This window comes from Xiphophorus maculatus, chromosome 9, assembly GCF_002775205.1.
Source record: "Xiphophorus maculatus strain JP 163 A chromosome 9, X_maculatus-5.0-male, whole genome shotgun sequence".
Lineage (NCBI taxonomy): Eukaryota > Metazoa > Chordata > Actinopteri > Cyprinodontiformes > Poeciliidae > Xiphophorus > Xiphophorus maculatus.
This window is the reverse complement of record NC_036451.1, coordinates 5160703-5176433: the sequence shown is the minus strand read 5'-3', so window position 1 is coordinate 5176433 and position 15731 is coordinate 5160703. Positions and strand designations below refer to the sequence as shown.

Below are 15731 nucleotides of genomic sequence, written 5' to 3'. Positions count from 1 at the left end.
CTTTTTTGGGCTCATGCTGAGGACTCTTGGTTCAGTTTCAATCCAGCGTTTCTCAAACAGACGATAAAAGATGGCATTAAATTTTTCTGGAGGGTAACACCTCTGTCCCGATTTCTCAATGATCCTCTGGATGAGATTGCTGACTAAGCTTATTATTGCCATTTTTCTGATCTTTATCTCTTCAGTCTCGCTCTGGTTTTCTTCCGGTTCGCTCCGGTTGTTGATGGTTGACCACCACCTCCAAGGCTTAGACTGTAATGGTCTCTACGGGTGGAGAACTCCTTCTACTGGGCATAATTGCTGTAGGTTTTTGCGTTTGAGCTGCTAAAATAGCAAGAACAAGGACAGATCTGGGCTCTGCGATGAACAAGTGCAAAGTGACGGATAGAGAAAAAGAACGAGCAAATAAAGACCCTGCCTATGACATCCGTCCACACGTCATAGGCATCAAACCCACCTGAACAACAGTCTTATGTCCTCACGTAACAAGTCACATTGCATCAGCAGCCACTCTACTGCAAATGCCGCCTTCAGACTATCTAACTACTTATATTATTTACAGTTGGGCTGCGGCGTCTGCAGCCATCAGGTTTTATTTTAGCACATGGTTTGTGTAGCTCACATTGCCTCCCGTTCAACCTGCTGCTTTTTCATTTCTGACGGCTTTTAGTCTGTCTTCATGGATGCAGCTACATCTTCATTTTCCTCTGGTTGTGACCAAAATAGGAAGAAATTATTTTATGAATATGAATTGCGGTTTATTGGTTTTTATGAAACATATATATTTTATGAAAACCCTGTTCTGGTGTCCTAATTGTTCACCATGTTTGGCTTATTTAGGGGGACTCTGCTTATCTCATGAGAGCTGATGATTTCACTGTGATTTATTGTCGCTAGTAATATCTGATGTTTGGGGAATTTTCCCTCAGCTGTATTTAATCATTAAGGCTCATTAAGACAATGAAAGATGCGAGTTAGATTAACTTATTTTATCAGGCTGTGATAAACAGTAAACTGACTGACGACATGCTAGCTAATGCTAAACTTGCTCGTTCAACAGTGACCCCATTAATACAAACCTGTGTGTGAGTGTGTGATGGTCCATCCTGCTCATCTCAATGATCAATTTTAGGAAAAAATAACAAAATTCAAATGTTGTGTTTCTGTGCACAAACAGAAACAGAAACCCAACATCCATGTTGGGTTCAATTGTGCTTCAATAGCCACTTGGTGTGTGTGTGTGTGTGTGTTTCATCTCTTCCCTTCAGAAGTGATTTTCCTTTGGGATTCCTGCAGCTCAGCGATTGAGAACCAGCCGGTCTGCCCATCAGAGGAACTCAGGCATGTGCAGAGGGGGGAGGGGAGGTGGGGACTTGAGCCTCTGCCCCTTTTATCCTTGATGCCCCTAGTGCCCTTTTTGAGCTTTTTTTATTTTTTATTTCTTTTTAAATCTGTACGTTAGAAGGCCTGCTTGTGCCAGTAAGCAATAATATTTAGTTAAATATAATAATGTAGCAAAATAAACTAGTCTGGCTGCCCTCAGTCTAGTAATGACTCTCAGTTTCTCTGCCTCCATGTTGTTCAGACACCGGGTCCAAGGGGAGGAGGATCTGTGCCCTATAACTATCAAATTATGGGCAAGAATATATATTTTTTACACTGGTTTGTGAATAAAAATGCAGGTCTGATGTTGACGTTAGAAAAACAGTTTCTATTTATACTTTCGTAATTGTCCTTGCAGTAATGGGGGAAAAACCCCGCCTCACCCCTAAACACAGAAATGCTTCGGCTGCAGAGAAAACGTCTGACTTTAACTTTATCATTCTGCTAAATGCCCGGTTCGCTAGGCAGGCTGAGTCGGTCCCACCGACAGATATATTGTAAGATAGTGGTGTTTATCAAAATAACACTTATTAATAAATCTTACTACAATAGTGTAGAATCCAGTTTTGGATGCTGTGTTAGTTTCCTTCTTCAAAACACAGTATTTTGCATTATTCCAAAAAAAAAAAAAACAAATCTGAAAATTGACTTTCCTCTAATTCCCATCTCCTTTGACTGTTGTGTACCACTGACTGACAACTTGTTTCAAAATGAAACAAATATGAATGGTAGTCCTAGGCTACACAATTATGGAGATTTTTCTGCCATTTTTGTCCAAAATACTAAAGCCTACATGTAGGTAATTGAATTGAATAAGAATATTTTGATATTATTCTATGCTTCAAAAAATGTTGAAAGCGTCATATTAATTAGTTGTTTTGGAAGATAAAATTAGTCCTCTGTCCTTTTTACTGGAAAAGTTGCTTGAGTGGAGAGTCAAGGTTTCCAGTGTCATTTATTTAGTCTTTATCAGAACAACACAAACATAATAAATATACAGTACATGTGCGTATTATGTTACATTAAAAAATGTATAGCTCATGGATGCAAATGTTTTGAGTACACATAAATACAATCAAATGCTAAAAAAACCACTATAAATGAATCTGGTCATGCACATGTATATAATATATACATGAAGATATTTCCTAATAAAACAATGTATTTATTGTCAGTTATCTTGTTTTGGCTTTTCAAGTGGTGATGAGGAATGGAGTGTTTTCTCATTCAGCAACTCCTTTTTCCAAGCTAGTAAAGTTTCCCCACCACCTATATATAAAAACATTCTCAAGAAACAGTCCAATGCTAGTGTTATATAGGAAAAATTATGATTTTCCTAGTTGTTTAAGCAAAAAAAACCAACAACAAAACATGGACATTTTATATATAAACTGCTTCACTTATATCTTTACCCAACCTCTTTCTCCTGCAGCAGCCAAACTCCGGTTTCATTCTACGTCATGTTCTTCCTCCTCGTTATCTCCAGCCAGCTCTTTCTCTGGGAGCAGACCGTAACTGTTGAGGAAAGCTTCAACGTCGGTTGCAAAGAACTCCTCGTTCATGTGCTGCGTGCAGGACAGGAAGTTCCCTATGAGCTCCCCAGCCTTGTATACCAGCAGTGTCGGTAAATACTCATCCGAAAAACGCTCGGCTGCACCGGATGAGACGGCATCAATCTTGCAGAACTTTACAGTGGGGTACTCTGTGGCCAAGCAGTCCAGGCAGCTATTGAGCTGCTCGCATCCTTTCACCCCATCCTTGTAAATATGCACAACCACCACTGTGCTGTGATGCTCCTTCTCGATGACTTCAAGGAAGGCCTCGCCACTGTCCAGGTCGTGCACACCTTCAAACTTGGGGCCGAAGCTGAGCTTGCTGTGCATCTCTTCCATGCATCGTCTCCTGTATTTCTTCAGACATCCTTCATCCTCCTCTTTGAGTAGTTCATACTCTTGGACACTCATCTAGAAAAGAAGAAGAAATTAGACATTGGTTAAAAAATAAGCTTCACTTCATTTTCTCTGCTTATCTGTTCTCATCATCCTCCGTAATCTCAGTCACTGAGATCTACATCATGTTGGAACATGAAGGGCAGAAAAAATTCATCCAACTGCTGAAAATATATTGCCGACATGCATTCTTCTTAAAATAACCAGTATACCAAATATTGATTCCAAGCAGTCTTTTGGGATTGTGATTTTGCACATATTGATATTGCAATTAGGGTTAGTATTTTCTATTAAATGCCTGTGAAACAAATCACACGCAGAATGAAATATCTCTGATGTCCTCAGTAAGTATTTCTCTCCATTAAATAAAAAACTTCCTGTGCTCTCTTGCCTAGTTAAACGATTTGGGTTGTACCTTGCGGTTCAGGTTAGCTCTGGAATCATCTTTTGATTTATTGGGGGACGACATTTGCCTCAGAAGTTCCTTTTTTGCAGGAGGCAAATTCTCCCGGTCCATACTTTCCAACTTGAACCTCCTCCAGTCATTAATGACCCCCTTTGGACCTATGGAAAGAACAAAAAGTTCAGCTCAGTGCACTGACCAGCGTCTACTTACTTATTTCAGCTATTTACTCGCTCTACTTATTAACAGACAAAAGAAAAATGCAGGAACCAAGCAAATACAGAAAGCAGCGTCTGTCTAACTAAAGCTTCTTTAGTAAAACACTAGTAGCAGGAGCATTTTTATGGTTGAAATATTTCTAAGGTCAAAGTTGTCAAGAGACATCAAGGCCAAAATCTGGATGCATTTGATCTAATGTTTGATGTTTTTTTTTTGGATGACCACATTTAATTTTGAGATATTTAGATGAGATCTTAATGTAAACTTTTGTTAGAAAAGACCAGAAAGCATAAAAAGCAGTGATCCTCTCTAGTCTGGCTAGTCCTCTCTAGGATTGAAGGTTACAAACCCAGTTAAGTTTTGCAACTACACACCTGTGAATTCTTAGAAAATGTGAAAGTCCAGCATTTTTTGTGCTTCTGTAGTCCAGTTGTCACTCCATTGCAGTTGACTGACTGTTTTTAACAGACATTAAGTCATCACTTTTCCATTTCAGTGTTATACGGGTACGTTAACAGCTCAATGTAAAGGGTATGTCAGTGATTCTGATGTATGAGAGTGAAGGGTTTCTTGTTAAAAACTTCAATTAATGGAGAACAACTCATTCTTCTCTTTTGTAATGAACTCAGCTTAATCTGAAGTAATTTGCAGAAAGGATCTTGTCAGTTTAACAACATTTAATTTCCATCTGCAAGTACACTGCAAATATGTAAATATGTCTCTGTATTCACCAATATTCTCTCAAAGAAAAATATGAAGACTTTTCACACATTGGTGACATTATCCCAATATCACAACACAATGTGCTTTTAAATTTAAAATTCAAATCTGTTCCATCTAAATATCACATTATCAAAGAATCAACACCTAGACTTAAGATTATTTATCACTCTGGTAGATTTAGGTTTAAAGTAACATTTTAATTTGACTGCTATTTTTCTTTTGACTTGAGTAAATAATAATGTTGGATAGAGAACCAGTAAGAATCCTAACTTGAATCTGGTAGAGAATTTGGGCTAAAGGGCAATGGCAAGTGAACCTTTCATTCACACAGACTTGGAGCTCATGGACAACAAATATGTCAGAAATACCAGTAACAACATCTAAAAAAGCTGGTTATTATATATGAGTCAAGATTTATTGCTTGAATGCCATAAGGCATTTCTAGTGACAGGAATATAAATAATTTTTGACATATAGAAAATAAATGAAGACAGTGACTGGATGGATGGACATAACTTTCTATCTATAGCTGTTAGGGATGTGAATCATTTTGAGCCAGACTGTTCATTTAAATGTAGGTTTTACATAGGCTTCCCATTGACTCATGTCTGAATGAGTCTTTTGTGTGGCCTCACTGTCGAACAAGCTCTTTAGCATGTGTTGTTGCAATGCAGAGATAATCCTTTCTTTCCAGGAAGTGGACTAATTAGCCCAGTGTTACACAAGAAAAAGATTAGACCATCTGTTAAACGGTTCTCTTCTCTCCATTGGGTTTCCTTTCACCTGTCTTAGTCCTGTGCCATTGTTGGCCAATTTTCTCTGTAGGAACGTAGTGTTTCAACTGCTTTCCATTAGATTTTTAGTGGAATCAAAGATCCTTTTTACTTGACCTAACCACAGGCAGTCCAAAGAAGTGTTCTTTTGTTGTTTTCTTTTTATAATTGGCTCATCTGCTCACCTGTATGGGTCGCGGTCTCTTCCAAATCAATTACTCGGCCAGACATTGTTGTGGTCAGCTACCTGTACAAAAGAAATGTGATGTTGTTACTTTAATACTTCATTTTCATACACCGGAGTTGAAACTCTGCAGCTACAAATGTAGAATCACTGAACAAAGCAAACAAAAGAACACTAATCTTTAATTTTAATTAAATTAATGCAGTTTAAGAGGATTACAGGACTGCAATCAGATCAGTGTTTTGCTTGCCGTTGGCTCTCAAAGCAACTGTTTGTGCAAGCATGCATCCAAATCAGATGCAAATTTGTGTTTCGTTTGCCATGCAATGCTGTGTCATTTCTGTGGCATCACTGTTTAAGCCAGTTGATGGTGTGACTCATTTTAAGCCAATATCTTATTGGATTAGGTGACCTATTGTGAGGAGTTCTCCATCCCTGCTTGCAGTCATGATGCTGATCTGGTTTAATGATCTTTATGACCATCATCTAGCTCCCAGTTGACTAATAGGGAGCTTTTTCCCACGAGTAGCTGCAGCATTTTCAAATGAAATAACATTTAATTGTTTTAGTACAGAGTTAAAGGTCGACCACTAACTTTAGTAAGCATCCCTCTGTGCTCATATAAAGCACAGAGGGATGCGGATATGACAACTCCAAAGAAGGAATTGTTTGTTCTGTCAAGGAGACTGAAAAAATGCATCCAATTTTGCAGCTTTCTATTTGATGCCTTGTGTGGTAACAGCAAAAATGCAAAACCGTCTAAACAAATATCCACAAACTTAAGCTGTACGGGGAATAAAAAAAGAACACTGAGGTGTTATAAATCAACAACAATCTTCACGTATCGGCATTCTGTCAATTCCATTGTATCAATAAAAGCTGTTTATCTTACCTTTCACTGTCAGATAAAGTCCTCCCTTTGTGTCAGCAGTTAATCATGCACTGCTGTTCTCTCGATCACTTGTTGGAGCTATCTGTTGCTGGACCATGTGTGTTTTTCTTTTTTTGTGTGCCTGCGTATGTTGTTTCCAGCCAATGAGATAGGTCTATTGGAGATTTTAAAAAAGACCCAATAGACCAAACAGAAATAGAGCATAGATCCTAAGAGGATTTCACTTCAGGAATTAGAAGCCTCTGCTAGATAAAGGGCCTCACTGTACACAAAGAAGAGGAAGAATGACAAGGCTACTCTTTGTAAACCAAAGCAAAACTTCAAAACTTTCTCCTTTTAATCAGAGTTGTAATAAAAATTCCCCTTACTGGGCTTTGGTGAAAGCAATTTATATTCGAATATAAAGAGGAGAAGCTGCAGTATTGCAGTTCACTGGTATGAACAGCATGGTGGGAGTTAACTCAAGCAACAGAACAAAATATCCCAGAGATGAACTTTCAAATAAAAGGGATTTTGTCGGAAATTGAAACGTCTTCCAGGCATGAAGCTTCACACAAGATGACCACATGATGCAAGTCTTTCAAAACAACGTTGGCTACGGGCTAAGGAAGAACCAATGACGCTGGATCATGTGTTTCACAACTATTTTCATAACAAATATTCCCATTGTTCACCTCATTCAGACTTTATATTCCGTCACAGAAGCTTAAAATAAAAGGTCTAGGTTTAAAGTGTTCTCAAGACAATTTTAAAATACTTTTTTCAGATTTCTGAGACACATTGACTTTGTTTATCCTAAAGGCTCAAGCCATGGTCAGACTTTTCACTATTTCATAGTCTAAAATAACTATAAAAAGAAGAAAAAAAAAAAAAATCAACAATCAAGGACATATGAGCTCCATTCAAGGGTGAATGAAGGGCAACGGTCTACAAGTTAAAACAAAACAGGGCATATAGTCATATTTAATAAATTAGAATACAAGTCCTTATGAGTTGTTTGTTAGATAAAAGTACATTTAGAAAAATAACTTTTAAATAGGTATTAAACATAGTTTTCATTAATTACACATTTCTACGTTTTCTTACTGATTAGATGTAATATTTAAATTTAAATATATTTTCATTAACTGTAATCACAATTAACAAATAAAAACATTCAAACATTCATCTGTGTGTAGTTAATTTATATAACATGTTCCAGTTAATTATAAAGTTTGACTGGGTCTGTACATCTATATTTACATACATACTGTCAATATATTGTACATTGACAGTATGTATGTAATTATAAAATGCCAAAAGATAATTTCATTTATCATGGGAATTAAAACCAGAATACAGACAGACCTGTGGAATCAAGAAATCACCCAAACTGAACCTGTCTGACCGCATGAAGTAGGCTAGGAGATATCATAAGCAACACACCTAAATGCATCATACTTCATGGCTCAGTTTGGAAAAAAAAAAAAAATCAAGATAAGAAACAAAGTATCTGTTAAAAATGCCACACATGGAAGGGTTGCCAGGAAAAAACTGACCAAAAGAAAAAACACACAACGCCCTTTCATAATGAGTGCATCCTGTTACATGCAGTGTAAAACTATCAGAGCACTTCAGAAAAATAACATCACAGCAGCAATCAAACATATGGTGCTCCAAGGGCACAACGGCTGCTCTGCCTACATGGCTTGGCTTGGTCTTCTCGTTGACTCCTGCTGTCAACGAGAAGACCTGGAAGGAAAATATCTGAGCATCAGCTGGGGATTATAAGTTCAAATGCATTTGAATTTTGGAGCAGAATAACGATCCAAAATACAGCAGCAAGTCCTCCTCTAAATCGCCACAGTAAATGTTTTGCAATGGCCTATTCAAAGTTCAGACCTGAATCTAAATGTTTAAGGAATAACCTTAAACAGACAGTTAATATCTGAAAATGCCCAAATGTAACTGATATTAAATAATTCTGGACACAGTGCCATCGTAGACTTTATATCTTATTTAATAAAATAAAGCATTATAAGAAAACTGCAACTTAAAAATACATAATTTCTAAGTATTATTAGTATAAGTTAGTTGCAAGCATTTTTAAATAAAATTCTAATTTGTTAAGTGTGAGCAAGTGAGTATTGAGCATAAATGTAGTAGAGAAAATATGATTTTCTTTAGTATGTGGCATGGCAGTATGGTAAAAAAAACAAAGAATAAATGGAAAAATAAAGTTGTTATGATTATGTTGCTGTTCATCTTCTGTAGGTTTCAGATTAAGCATGATTAGTTTCAACTTCAGCGCCTCATTTTAGGACAGTAGGGCTGAATGCATTTGCACAATTTCATCTGGAAAATTTCCAGACGCAGAAGGAAACCTCTGGCCGTCCTTCTTTATGCTTCTGTCTCTCCCTGCATGAGTCATGATAACTTTCTCTCCATGTTGAATCACAACAGTCTTCACATTCAGATCACCTGTCCTGGGAACAGTTCGTGGAACGGCGTTTAACTTCTGTCCTTCGACTCTCTGTCTGTGCCCTGCATTTATTGGCTTAAAGGATTTACTGGACTTTTATGTTCAGGCACACAGGGAATGTATGTCAGGTTGGGTTACGCTACCAGATAAGCATCGGTTGCTTAAAATGGAAGTCAGCTGATTTTTTTTTTTTTAATCTTTTTTTGTTTTAACTATGTGTGCCAGGATCAAATTACATCCCTAAATTAGACCTGCCAATCTATCTGCCTGTCAGCCTCAATAAGTCATGATATACAACAATAACTAGCAGTAACTGAAAGATTTTAAGAGGCAGCCAAAATGTGGATTTGGTGCACATTTAATCAAGTACAAACATTCAACTGCAGAACATTTTTATGAAGACATAATAGTCATAATCCTGAAAATATGTAATATTTTAGCTATTGCATTGCTTTTTTAAACCCAAAAAGAGAATTTTGATGCATGTCTCTTTAAAAGCAAAGACACAACAGCCTACTATGATAAAAGGAAAAGGAACATTATTTTTTAAATGGAAAAATACCCTTGTATTGGGAATATGCCAAATGGAAAAATGGCCACTTATTGTCAAAAGGAACAGAATAAAAATACTGGTCTTAGTTTCCTCAAAAGTCCAGGAACAATAGATTTATTGCTCCTGTGAAATAAGATAATTCTAGAGGAATCAGCAGTCAGATCACAGAGGTAGTTTTTGAGCATAAAGTTTCCCAGCTAATAAAATGTATTATTGTCCAGCAGATTAGTTTTTGCCTTTTAAATGTCAACTATCAGCACAAAACCTCTGCAGACGTCCAAAGATCCCTTCATTATATGAAATCTGAAACTGCTCTTACCAAATGTTTCTCTTGCATGTTTACCCACGATAATGAGCTGCAGCATCAGCAGTACAATTTAAGCCTTAAGGGTAAAACTCTACTCCCTGCATCAACATTTTGCAAGTGCTCTGTGCACTAAAATAATTCATCCTGGTATTGGGAGGAATGGGTGTTCCAACATCTGTGTGCAACAGAGTAGCAATGCTGATCAGACAGAAATGAGAGTGTAAACTTTTAATTTTTGCTTATATTTGTTTTCATTCTCTGCAGTTACACAAGTAAAACTGAGATGTAAAAGTTGTGAAAATTATGATATGCTCATTAATCAACAAAAAATGTACGTTTTTTTTGCAATAAACTGTAAAAATTTAGTTATATACAGTAAGGGGGATAAAATATTTGATGATGAGTTTTGGGGGGTTTTATTAGACAAGCAGAATGCTGGTGGTTGTATTTAATTGTCCTATTTTTTTGCAAATAGCCATGTTTTTACAATTTTTAGTCTTTTAAAACCTAAAACACTAGAGGTCAGTCTTTTACTTTTAGGATTTGTGTTTCTTGGTTACATAAAACATTAACTCTTTATTTAATGATTAACAGTTTCTATAAATTTTTTCATTTTTAGTTAATTGTTCTCACCTTTAAGAAAAAGCAGTTTTATCAACCAATTTACACAACAGTCTAATAACATACTACTGATGCATGCAATAAGGAGGTTCCACATATTTAATATGATTAAAAAAAGTTTAATAATACTTAATTATCAATATTAGTAATGAAATCCATATATTTTACACAATCAGTTTCTCCACATCTTTGTTATGAATCATTTTTATTCTATTACAACAGAATTGTTGTAACTTTTGTCCAACTTTTTTGCCTGGTTAATCCAATTCAGGGTCCTGTCTACAGTGATCAACAGGATAAAATGGACCCTGGACTGGTCTCTAGTTGCTCAGAGGCCAATACACACATACACACACACCTGAGGACAATTTAGGAAACATGATTAACTTACACGCCGCTCTTTTGCTTTGGGAGGAAGGAAGAAAGAAAAAGAGACACAAACTCCTCAAAAATCAGGACCAGATTGGAATTCAAGCTCAAAGTGCAATAATTTTTTAATTTACTCCACTAACTGACATTTTATTATAATTTTTTTATTCAAATTTTTTTTTATCTTTATTATTTCACCTTTAGTCTACCAGGAGAATCTCACTGAGATTTACAATTACGTTTGTAAGGATATTGTGGCTAAGATTAGCAGTGGTCAGGGGCGGCGTATAGGGGGGGAAAGTTAGGACAATTCCAAGGTCCCTGGACCGACAGACAGTTGTGAATACTCTGTCTAGCTAGCATAGCTACCAATGATGGCAGATAAACAGTTTTCCTGTAACAATAAGTTGTTTCTCTGCCATTAGCACAGCAGTAAGTGAGATTGATTGAAAGCACTAAGACGCTCCTCCTGGTTCTGATTGGTTGTTTTGGCTGGATCGTTGCATTACTTTAGCCAGCAATAGTAGTTCAGGGAGGAGGTGGAGAAGATTGATCTTTTCACTGATTATCTGTCTCATAACAAACTGTCAAGACATGGCGCCAGCTTTAACAAATATGGAGAAAACATATTTTTTTATTAAAGTTATGTACTGCAGCTTGAATGAAATACAACTAAATATGATATTTTCAGAAGTCTGGATTGCTTCATGTATATTTTGCATGTTGCCTAGGGTGACTGTTGCTCGTGGGGAGAGACCTTTCAGTAAGCTAAATCTAATTTTAAAAATTTAAGCAACCTACTTGCATACAGCATGCAGACAGTTGCATGTAAAATTCATTAGCAATAAATATTGTGCTAGTATCCAAAGAAAGCAAAGCCATTGCCAGTCTTTAAAAAGTGACTCCATTTATTGGTCAAATAGACTCAAGAAATTGTAACAGCAGGGGGGACCCAATTTACGTTTTTGTCCTGGGACCCAAGATTTCTGTAAATAAGTCTCAGCAGTTCAAAGATTTATTAAAAAATGACTTTTGAGATAATTTAGGAACAATAAAATAATCTCTTCTTGCAATGAGACCAGAGAGTTTTGCACAGGTTCACTGATTGAACTTCACATTTGTGCGTTCTTTATGACTCACCAATACCACTGTGTACATGTTTAGTTTACAAATATAGATTTACATGCCTGCCAGCATGTTCTACCTTAACAGAGTCTACAGAAAGAGAACATCAGGTGAGGATAAAAAAAGATCTGTTATGTTTAAAATGTTTAAGTTATTCTTTCACCACAGTTTCTGTTGCAACTGATACAAGTAGTAGCTGGTATAATGTATGCTTCTATGACTAATAAATATTGCTTGCAGGATATCCTTTGTATATGTAATTGGAAATGTGGCATTTCAAACATGCCTTTTATAGTTTTTGCTGTAATGTTTCTTTACACCAAAGTGTTTCTCACAAAGGACAGAGAGGCAGAGAAGAAACATGACGTAAAGGTGTGGAATGTAAATAGCCCACATTACAATGTTATGAATGTAAGCCTGGAAGATTTACATGTATATATCTTTCTCTCTGTTTCTTCCACATGTTGTGTTTTAGGTAAGTTAAATACGCCATTTGTTTTCCTTACACACCTCAGGTGACTGGATCGTGTACATTCCTTGGATACAGTTGGAGAGCTAAAAAAAGCACCACCTATTCCTGTTTCTATTGATCATACACTTGAAAATGGAAACCTGGGCAAAAGGCATCAATCATTTGTCAACAATGCCATTATGTTTCACGGAAGTTTATGCAAGTTTCAGATGCCACAATGAGATAACAATTAAAGAATGAGGGCAGGTGCAGCTCAGTCATAAGTTTACATCTACTCAACATCGACATGAATGTCATTTTACATTGCATTTTAAGTTATTTCTTAATCATTTTCTTCGCATTTCTTAAATAATTTTTTAAAACAGAGATTGCCAGTTAAAAAAGAAGTATAGTTTAATAAATAAAGATCTCCTATCAGGCATCTATGTCAAGCTAGCAGTTATTTAAAACTATCTCAAGGGTGTGTACAGCCCTTATGTTAATGCTACCAACACGTGATTTGGATGGTTCAAGGATTAAATGGGAGAAGGACCTGAGAAGCAGTTATGGAGAAACTTGTGCAGACAGGGGGTCACCTCTATCTTAAATGCTATATTTAGGCGAGCTTGGCCACTGGCTTCCAACACAAACCCGTTTGATTCTCATCTCTCTTCACTGTTCCATCTGGAATTTCTCCCATTGAAGTAGAATTTCAACCAGGTTAATCAGCAAACAGAAAGAGAAGATGCGAATGACAATATTAGTTTTCTGCACGTTTTAGAAATGTAGGCCACCTGTAGTTTTAGGAATGGCAGCAGAGGAAGTAAACGCAGTTCATGTTCCAAATACTGAAATTACCAGCCGCCTTGTTCTGTTTGTAACTTCTCTCTTTGCTGGTTGTTTTTAGTGCAGGTAATTTCCGGTAAGCTTCATAGCATCAAACCAGCGCATATTGTATGTCACAGACAAATGTTAGCAACTGGGTAAAAAGTAAAACTTAAACCGAGTCCACACCTCCAGCAAATGATCGTTTCTCAATATCCAAGCGTCAGAACCCTCTGTACAAAACAAAGCGTAATACAAAGGCTAGATTTAGTCTACAATTCATTCATCAATTACAGTTGATCCCTGGGAATTAAGTCAGACAACTGACAGAGACTATGGGTACTGTTGGTTCTTGGTATGTTTTGATAGTTTGTTTTAAGACTGTCATTGAGCTGAAAATGGACATAATGTCAAATTAACGCTGATTTTCTTTATTTCAAACTGAGTGTTTCTGTTGCTGGAATCTGTTAGCCCACTCTTCAAATATCACCACAAGCTGCTTCTGATTGTCATACAATGCATCTTAATTAATCATTAACTTTTTGTCATGTCACTGTAAATATATTTCATGTTAGTTTTACCACCCAATGGATATATAACTTGATTTCATCTTGTCAGTTAGTAACCGTAACCTCCACACCCCTCCACCAGAAGTTTTCAGAAAAAATGTCCCCGAGCAAGCTAAACGAGACGACTTTTAACTGTCAGAACTGGAAGGCTTCATTTAATTTGGTTGGGTTCCCTGGAAGGCCTGGCTTTAAAGTTTAGAACAACAACTATCAGTGGGGTTGAGGTGAAGAAGAAAAGTTCATTTTCTGTGTGATTTTGACATCAGTGATCTGTCTGAATACTAAGCTGTGTTCTGGGTCACATCTAGTTGTTGATTTAGGGTTAAGCTTAAAAACTCAGACTACAATACTCCATCATTTTTGTAGCTCAACAAGCTGCAGCAGAACAGACCCTCATCATGATGTCACCACCACCATGCTTGACAGTTGACATGTTTATAGGTTTGGAAACCTAACCTTGACACCTTTGAACATACATTTAGTCATTGTAACCGCTTGACTTTGGGAGGGTTTCAACTTGTCCAGCTTCATGCATAAAATGATTTTGAAACAGAATAATGATCCTAAATATGCATTGAAACTCATTTTGGAATGGAGAAAACAGGTCAAAATTATGTTTCTGGGATTGATTCTCCAACAATCCTGTTGAAAATAGATAGACTTTGTTTAAAAGAAAAGTCTGCAGCAAGAAACCAGACTTTTAAAATTAAAAAAATATATATCCTGAAAGGAAGAATGATCTAATGTTCAACCAGACTAATGCAATGACCTTGATGATGACTAAAAGACTGTGGTTGAGGTTCATGATGTTAAGAAACTTTTAACTAAATACACTGCTCAAAAAAATAAAGGGAACACTCAAATAACACATCCTAGATCTGAATGAAAGAAATATTCTCATTGAATATTTTGTTCTGTACAAAGTTCCATTTGCACAACAGCAGGTGAAATTGATTGTCAATCAGTGTTGCTTCCTAAGTGGACAGTTTGATTTCACAGAAGTTTGACGTACTTGGAGTTATATTGTGTTGTTTAAGTGTTCCCTTTATTTTTTTGAGCAGTATATTTCTGAAGGTGCAAGTATATATTTTACCCTGAATCCATATTTTTTTCATTTTGCTTTGGAGAATATCTATCATAAAACAACAAACTATAAATATTAATATAATTACTATGGTTTATTATTAGTATAATAAACTAGAACCTGCTGTTCCAACAAAAGGTTCTCAATAATTCTCAGAAAAGCTTTTTTTCCCCTAATTATACCCTGGAAAAACAGTTTAAATGCATCATCACCTAAATAAATATAGCATTCATGTCTGTGTTTTACAGTATTTAAAGCCTGATTTCTAAAGAGTAAAACAAATATTTTCTTTATGACAAAATTAACTAGCATGAAGGATTAGCAACATCAACTCTTCAATAAAGTAAACTGCCTTTGGACTGCGTGCATGATGCATGCTACGTTTTCTGAGCTTAGTCTGCAAAACAGAAGACATTTCTGTAACTTTCCTCTGTTCTGACCCAGGCCTAAGTGTAATTTTCCTTTTCAGTCATTCTTGGAACCAAGAACTTCCACTATTATGACATCTGCTAGCGATTACGTTGTTAGCGTAAGAATCCAGACATGCTCTTTCACATAGCCAAAGTAAATACACGTTTGTTCCTCTTAATGGGGAAGTTTCATTTCCTGGTCACTTGGCACATTTAATGCCAACCCTGAGGAATGCCTCCTGGAGCGTCCTACTGCATTTTGTGGCTCTGCTCTGTGATGAGTTTTGAAGTCATTTAATGGAAATTATAACGGTGATTCCCGTAAGAGGTCTGTTTTTTCTGCTGACTTTCTTTCCCAGCAATGCTGTAAAGTAGAGGTCAAAATATGCTTTGCAATGAAACAACAGCTTCTCTTTCAAACTTGGAGAGA

The 15731-nt window shown here is 36.5% G+C and overlaps 1 protein-coding gene across 1 annotated transcript; it reads right to left on the bottom strand.

Moving 5' to 3' along the window:
- Positions 1 to 2319: 2319 nt before the first annotated feature.
- LOC102229161 (phosducin-like) lies at positions 2320 to 6827 on the bottom strand. The gene is made up of 4 exons (XM_005803899.2): positions 6527 to 6827; positions 5636 to 5697; positions 3748 to 3896; positions 2320 to 3347 (listed from the first exon to the last, which is right to left on the bottom strand). The coding sequence occupies exons 2-4, from the start codon at positions 5679 to 5681 to the stop codon at positions 2832 to 2834; spliced, it is 711 nt and encodes a 236-aa protein (XP_005803956.1). The 5' UTR covers positions 5682 to 5697; positions 6527 to 6827; the 3' UTR covers positions 2320 to 2831.
- Positions 6828 to 15731: the final 8904 nt, after the last annotated feature.